The sequence below is a fragment of the Parasteatoda tepidariorum genome, chromosome 9 (assembly GCF_043381705.1).
Source record: "Parasteatoda tepidariorum isolate YZ-2023 chromosome 9, CAS_Ptep_4.0, whole genome shotgun sequence".
In the NCBI taxonomy this organism is placed as follows: Eukaryota; Metazoa; Arthropoda; class Arachnida; order Araneae; family Theridiidae; genus Parasteatoda; species Parasteatoda tepidariorum.
This window is the reverse complement of record NC_092212.1, coordinates 73,321,943-73,330,263: the sequence shown is the minus strand read 5'-3', so window position 1 is coordinate 73,330,263 and position 8,321 is coordinate 73,321,943. Positions and strand designations below refer to the sequence as shown.

General features: G+C 29.2%; 2 protein-coding genes across 5 annotated transcripts in view; one reads left to right on the top strand and one right to left on the bottom strand.

Moving 5' to 3' along the window:
• The window catches only part of LOC107441423 (rho GTPase-activating protein 18), a 279,885-nt gene that overhangs the window by 149,460 nt on the left and 122,104 nt on the right, over positions 1-8,321 (top strand). The window lies entirely within an intron of this gene.
• Positions 1,636-8,321, bottom strand: part of LOC107441425 (uncharacterized) — a 22,030-nt gene continuing 15,344 nt past the window's right edge. For both annotated transcript variants that reach the window (XM_016054681.4, XM_016054680.3), the window contains exons 2-3: positions 7,377-7,615; positions 1,636-2,037 (exon numbers count right to left, since the gene is read on the bottom strand). In XM_016054681.4, coding sequence (XP_015910167.2) covers positions 1,890-2,037; positions 7,377-7,561 — 333 coding nt within the window. In that variant the 5' untranslated portion in view covers positions 7,562-7,615 and the 3' untranslated portion in view covers positions 1,636-1,889. The remainder of the gene's footprint in view (positions 2,038-7,376; positions 7,616-8,321) is intronic.

Genomic DNA, 8,321 nt, shown 5'->3' with positions numbered 1-8,321 from the left:
AACATTATCCCAAACATTATTTATTTAATCTTTCGCAAACATTATCCCAAACATTATTTATTTAATCTTTCGCAAACATTATCCCAAACATTATTTATTTAATCTTTCACAAACATTATCCCAAACATTATTTATTTAATCTTTCGCAAACATTATCCCAAACATTATTTATTTAATCTTTCCCGAACATTATCCCAAACATTACTTATTTAATCTTTCCCGAACATTATCCCAAACATTACTTATTTAATCTATCCCGAACATTATCCCAAACATTACTTATTTAATCTTTCCCGAACATTATCACAAACATTATTTATTTAATCTTTCGCAAACATTATCCCGAACATTATTTATTTAATCTTTCCCGAGCATTATCCCAAACATTATTTATTTAATCTTTCCCGAACATTATCCCAAACATTATTTATTTAATCTTTCCCGAGCATTATCCCAAACACTATTTATTTAATCTTTCCCGAGCATTATTCCAAACATTATTTATTTAATCTTTCCCGAGCATTATCCCAAACATTATTTATTTAATCTTTCGGTCGTCTTAATGAAATAATTTCAAGTGAAATGCCAATGAAATAGAAATGGCACTTTTTAAAGGAAAATACCTTTCTGAAAGCACTATATTGAACAAATGATGAAAGGAATATGCATTTATTAAATATTATATGCGTTTATAAAGTATTTCCTACCATGCTTTTTAAATTAAAATAAAAAATAGTTAAATTCTTTTATGAAGATATATGTTTCCCCAATAACCATTTTCAGCATTTATAGCAGTACTTTTTAAGTTTTCATCTCGAAGTAAACCATATCTTATTTGATTCATTTTCAGCTTATGTATACACAGGAAAAACAAATTATCAGTCCTAACCTAATTTAAGATTATTAATGTTAAAACGATGAAAATTCTTCATTCCTCTAATTAAATATTTAAAAAAGTTATTTTTTATAGGCTATAACAATACGTGCCAGAGAATTCTTAATGTGATGGTTTCGGTCACATTGACTATTGCTTTTTTGAACTACCCATTTTCACACTCATACTTTTGTGTTTTGCCTTGCTATTAAAAAAAAATTGAAAAAAATTCCAAAAATAACAAAAACCGAGAAAAATTTATGTATATTTGAATTCATAAATCCTGCCTACCTGAAAAAAGTAGTTTTGAATCCAAGTTCTGCGCAAGCGTATGAAAAAATAAATAAATTGTAACTACCGTTGAAAATATTTATAAATTTGAACCCACAAACCCTTCTTATCTGAAAAAAAAAATAGTTTTGAATTAAATTTCTTTGCAAGTTTATGAAAACACCTCTAACTGCGTTAAAAAAAACTCGTAAAAAATGCATATAAATTTGAACTCTTAAATCCTTTCTATCTGAAAAAGAGATAGTTTTGAATTCGAATTCGGTGCAAGTTTAAGAAAACACTTCTAACTACCGCAAAAAATGTATATAAATTTGAACTCGTAAATACTTTCTACCCCAAAAAATAGTTTGAACTCAAATTTTGTACAAGTTTTAAAAAAACACCTCTAACTATAAAAAAATGGTCCATAAAAATGAATCTTTTTAAAGTTATAAAGGTTGTTCAAAAATTGAGCATTATACAGCAGTCGCTTTAATGTAATTTCATTTATTTTTCTTAAAATCAAAAACAAGGGAACGTAGAAAACTACATAGCTTACATACATGAAATATATACAAATCGGTCATTTCAGTTACTGCTAAACATCGATGATTACAGGAACATTTGAAGATGATGATTTGGTGATAGTGAATTTCTCATGGAATTATATCAATGAACTTAAATGCATTTGATTGATGTCCTAATGAGTTGATGAATCTCTGAATCATGAACATGAATTGTCCAACTAATACCACTGTTGTCCATACTGTGCAGCATAGCCACCACCACCATAGACTCCTTGTCCAAAACCTCCAGCCGGACCATATCCGTATCCAGTTCCATAGTATTCATTGCCAAAATGACCTCCGCTGAATTCTTGTTCCTTGTTGAGGCTATAGAAAGTCAATAAGGAATAATTTTAGAAATAGAACATTTTCTATTTGAAGACAAAATATTTCGCAGGTTTTAAATAATGTATTTCAGAAAAACCGATGAATTTAATTTATTTTTTGGTGCATGTTGACCCGTAATATTGTGAAAATTTTCTTTCACAAAGCAGTGTATCATAAGTTTCAGAAATGTTGCCATATGACAGCTGAGTTGCCAACTTGTACCGTAGTGAAAGAAGGTTTTTATAAGTAAGTTTTTAACCTGAGATTCGAGAATTAGGGTAGTGTTTTAAAAGATCTGTGGTTGCATGAAACGGTACTTTTTTGCGAAGAATACGCTATTTTCTTAATCGATGTGAGTTTTAAACATTTGATCGTTAGGTCAAGTTTGGCCTATCTACAGCAAGCGCTTTCTGTCTTAATTTTGAAAATAGCGCAAAACGTCAATACGGAGAAAAGCCACGGCTTTGAGAAAATGAAATGCATTTGTGGTCTACATTTTTAATATTTAGAAACTTACTCCAATGCTGCATTATCTGGGCTCATAAAAATTTGATAAAAAAATGGGAATAAGGCATTAATTTTGATAAACTTCTGCTAGGTTAAAAAATGTCGCTAAATTTGTGATTTTTTTTAAAAGTTATTTGTCCATTCTGAGGTCCAGATGATTTTTTACAGCAAGGTGGCGTATTTTTAAAAAAATATGTCTTTGCTTCAAGTGTAGGGCACTAAAATTGTGACTTTTTATTTTTTTTTGGCGACAGATCTTCGAAAGATCTTGTTAAATAATGGCAGAAAACGTGATTTTTACTTAGAAATATGTGAACTTGAAGTGAGTTAGATTAAAACTGCGATGAAATATTTTTAAAAAATGCAATTAATTGAACTAAATTAACCTTTTTATATTTATTTCTTATAATTATAAAAATAATACATTTGATTTTTTGTGTGTATATTGTAGGATATATTTAGAGTGTAGTACTTCTTTTACGCAGTTTTTTTTAAGCTCTGTCGTATCTTTAAGTGCCTTACACTTGAAGCAATGCGATGATTTCAATCTATATTTACAATCTTGCCGTGAAGAATTATCTGGACTTTAGAACAGATAAATAACTGAAATATTTTATATGACCACATTTTTCCACCTAGATGAAAATTATCAAAATCACTGCCTTATTTTCTATATTTTCTAATTTTAAGAGCCCAGGTAATGCAGCATTGAAGTAAATTTTTAAATATTTAAAAAATAGACCTCAAACGCTTTTCATTTTAACAAAACTGTGGCTTTTCTTCATATTGCCATTTCAAATAAGCGTAGACAGCGTAGGCTATAGTTGACCTAACTAGTATAGTTGACCTAGTAAACTTGACCTAAGGCTATATACTATAGTTGACCTGATTAGACTATAGTTGACCTAGTATACTTGATCAAACAGCCATGAGTAACAGTTGCAAACTCACAGCAGTTATAAAAATAGTATATTATTCGCAAAAAGCATCATTTCATATTACGACAGAGCCTTCGAAACAGTCTTAAGGAAAATCCACTGGACTCAAAATAATAATAATAATAAAAAAATTAATATATATGCTTAAAAACTGTCCAAAGTATACTTCAGTCGAAATTCCTACCTTTTTTTTCTAAATTTGCTTTTTTTATTAATCTGTGAACCAATTTTTTTATTTTGAACACAGTACCAAATAATAGTTTTACTGATATTTCGTCAAAGTTCAAACACACAATCATTAATTTACCTTGCATTTATATAATTTTAATTTATTTCTTTGTGGTCGTAGCCAAAATGAGACCACTTTAAATGTAAAAAAAAAATAGTAAAATCAAAAAATGGTCAATATCTTTGAAAGTTAGCTACTGTGAAGTAAATATTGTATATAATTCTTATTAGACTTGAAAATTTAAATTTTCTGTAAGTAGCCATTGTTCGGTAGACTAATAACTTAGTAACCACTTTTTCCTTATTGTAATGAGTCGACGATCAATATAGATAAGTTCTTTTCATTTAATGGCCACTTTTTTAAACTTTTTTTTGCTAGCATTAAATTATATTGATAAAAAAAATTATATTGGAAATAATCTGCGGCAGTAAAGAGTTAATTAAACAATAAAATTAATATTAAAATGTGGAAAAATTTAGTTAAACATACTGACTTTAAAGAACTTTAAGTAAAAAAATTTGGGTAGGCAAAATAAATTTAATGTATACATTACAACTTTAAAATATGTAAATTGCTAAAAAACTCGCCTTCCACACGAATCTTTTCATCTCAAATTGATTTATTCTGAAGGTTAAAAATTTTTGAATGGAGACATTTTAATTAAACTTCGTTTTTCCAGAGTCTTTTTGCCTTGATCTACTTTTATCATTAAATTTTCAAAAAGAGAAAGGAGAGGAAAAGTGACCGCTTGTTTATTTAATTTAAGTCTCCGCTTTTTTTTTTCCTACAGTCGAAGTGTTATCTTCTTTAAAGTTTAATTATAATTAAATTTAGTTTATGTTATTACCTAAAACGTTTTATTGTCGTAATTTTTATTTCTCCATTCATTTTATTGTGCAATCTGTAAATTTACCTAAAAAATTTAGTTTTGTTAATAATCTCGCCTTCCACACGAATCTTTTCGTCACAAATTGATGGATTCTGAAGGATTAAAATTTTTGAATGGAGGCATTTTAATGAAACTTCTTTTTTCCAGAGTCTTTTTGCCTTGATCTACTTTTATCATTAAAAATTTTCGAAAAAAGAAAGGAGAGGAAAAGTGACCGCTTGTTTATTTAATTTAAGTCTCCACTTTTTTTTTCCTCACCAGTCGAAGTGTTATCTTTTTTAAAGTTCAATTATAATTAAATTTAGTTTATGTTATTACCTAAAACGTTTTATTGTTGTAATTTTTATTTCTCCATTTATTTTATTGTGCAATCTGTAAATTTACCTAAAAAATTTGGTTTTGTTAATAATAAGTGTTGTTCTTATTAAAGATTTAGTAACTATTTATAAAATATTATTTTTTTAAAATTTCAATACAGCTGTAGTAGTGGGGTGAAGAGACGTGTGGGGTAACCTCCCCGATTAGTTTCTTCTTTAAAGAGGAATGAAATCTCAGGAAGAAGTAAATGAATCTTCATAAAATTAATCGAACACTGGAACGGTAAACATTCATAAAAACTTAAATCCAAATTTTAAATTCATTTTTATATAAAAGCAGGCAAAAATAAATTTTTTTATAAGAGTTTATAAGTTACAACAAAACGTTCTTAAATTTTCTTTAATGCAAAATATATTTAATAATTAATGACCTTAAACTTCATATTTAAATTTGCTTAAAAATTGTTATTTATTATTCTTAAATTATAACACTTAAGTCACCTATTTATCCAATTAAATTTAATTACATTATTTTATTTCTTTATTTTATAACCCTCGTGGAACAGCCGACCTAATTTTTTAGTTTACNCTCCGCTTTTTTTTTTCCTACAGTCGAAGTGTTATCTTCTTTAAAGTTTAATTATAATTAAATTTAGTTTATGTTATTACCTAAAACGTTTTATTGTCGTAATTTTTATTTCTCCATTCATTTTATTGTGCAATCTGTAAATTTACCTAAAAAATTTAGTTTTGTTAATAATCTCGCCTTCCACACGAATCTTTTCGTCACAAATTGATGGATTCTGAAGGATTAAAATTTTTGAATGGAGGCATTTTAATGAAACTTCTTTTTTCCAGAGTCTTTTTGCCTTGATCTACTTTTATCATTAAAAATTTTCGAAAAAAGAAAGGAGAGGAAAAGTGACCGCTTGTTTATTTAATTTAAGTCTCCACTTTTTTTTTTCAACAGTCGAAGTGTTATCTTCTTTAAAGTTTAATTATAATTAAATTTAGTTTATGTTATTACCTAAAACGTTTTATCGTTGTAATTTTTATTTCTCCATTTATTTTATTCTGCAATCTGTAAATTTACCTGAAAAATTTGGTTATGTTAATAATAAGTGTTGTTCTTATTAAAGATTTAGTAACTATTTATAAAATATTATNTTTCTACTTTTATCGCAGTTTTATTTTGAAAATCAAATTTTATTCATTTTCGGCACATGCATATACCAAAAACAAATTCATAATATTAAATATTTTACTCTCTTTTCATAATAAATATTTTCAAGATTTCTTTTTCGAAGATAGTCAAGATAGTCTTTTTCGAAATAATTTATAGTTTTTTATGTTTGTATGATAGTTGGCTAGTTAGTTTAATACAAAATATATTTAATAATTAATGACCTTAAACTTCATATTTAAATTTGCTTAAAAACTGTTATTTATTATTCTTAAATTATAACACTTAAGTCACCTATTTATTCAATTAAATTTAATTACCTTATTTTATTTCTTTATTTTACAACCCTCGTGGAACAGCCGACCTAATTTTTGAGTTTACAACTACCAATGTTCAACAAAGTAGTCATGCAATTTTGAACCCAATCCAGAAAATAAAAGAACTCTTGGATCAAGTATTAGGAGGGAGAAGCTAATTCGCATTTGCATTAAACGAAGATAAAAAATTGCGTGAATTTCCCACGGTTAGTATGGCGGCAAGAGAAGTCTAACCCATGATCTGTCTACCACTGATGATATTTCACGTCAGCACTGTGATCGGTGCTAGCTGGGTGCGGAACTCGTATCGACTAGTCGTCGCTGGGATTCGAACCTGGGTCACCTCATTGGGAGGCGAGTGTTTTTTATTTTATTTTATAGCCGTCGTTAAACAGCTGACCCAATTTTCGGGTTTGCGACTCCTAATGTTCAACTCCGAAGCTTTATAATTTTGAACCGCATCCAGAAGACAAATGAACTCCTGGATCAAGTACTGGGAGAAGTACCTTGGATCGTGGAGGACTTTTTGATGGAACTAACCCACATTTGCGTTACATGGAAATGAAGACCACGAGAACCTCCCACGGTTAGCTTGACGGCAAAGGGACTCTAACCCATAATGCATCCACTGAGGATATTTTATGTCAGCACTGTGGTCAGTGCAAGCCGGTTGGGATTCGTATCGCCCAGCCATCGTTGGATTCGAACCCGGTTCACCTCATTGGAAGGCTAACGCTCCATCTGTGAACCATCACGGCTCGGAGGCGAGTGTTAAAATAGTATTAGAAATCTAGAAATTATAAGTTTAGTGAGCTTAGTCGTCGAATTGATTTCCCCTTTGACTGGACATCTGGAGCTGCTGTCCCTTTCTCTGCACGCCACTGTGTTTTACCATGATGGTTTCTCAGTTTTCAAAATGTTTTGCATTCAGTAAATTGTTTGAAAAAAATTTAACTTACTTGACAGGGATGGGTATAGGTAAGGGTAACACTCTTGGAAGTTTTCTTGAGGCTAGAGCTCCTAGAACAAGACCAGCTTTGATAAGTTTCTTCACTTTGACATGTGCTTGTGTTTCTTGAAGGGATGCACACACAAGAAGGATGGTGATTACTGTTGCTACGGCTTTTTGCTGACTACTTGTCATCTTTACTAAATGAAGTTTGTTAGCTTTTATTGAGCAGGGAATGAACCAAATAACCTAAACAGATGTTATCAAACTTATTAATTCTTTAAAACTTATATATATTTAAAATATTGAAAAGTTAATCAGAGAGGGAATGACTCTTAATGGCATTTTTAACGCAAAGCAAAGCAAAGTTTTTATTTATTTTTATTTTTGAAGTTGGTTGTGATGCGAAATTCAATAAAAACAATAAAAATATCACAAACAATAATTGCAATAAAAGAAAACTTGCTTTATTGTGCAACTTAGCTAGTTTTTTTCTTGACTAGAGGTGGTTCTCGATGAACGTTAATACGCTTTCTTACGAGGATTTGCAAAATATTTGTGTTCAAAATAAACAAATATTTGAAAAGCAGTTATTAAATAGTAATACTATAAAGATAACAATTTTATTCGAAATTCTGCATATTTTTAATTTTCTTAATTTCGTTGATAGCTGTATTTCCAAGAAGCACATACTAAATTAGACATGAAATGTATGTTGTATTACACTTTAAAAAATGAATAGGGGAGAGTGGGGTCAATTGTAACAGGGTACGATTGCAACAGAGCAAAAATTTCGAGTGTCGGGTTCTAGATTTGGTTCCTAGGTGGCGCGCAAGGCGTATTTAATAAATCTACATGTACACCCCTGCTGGCAACCATTTTTATGTACTTTTGAAAGAGTTACATCACAAAAGATATTTTCAATTATATGAATATACATATAGGGTATTAGAAT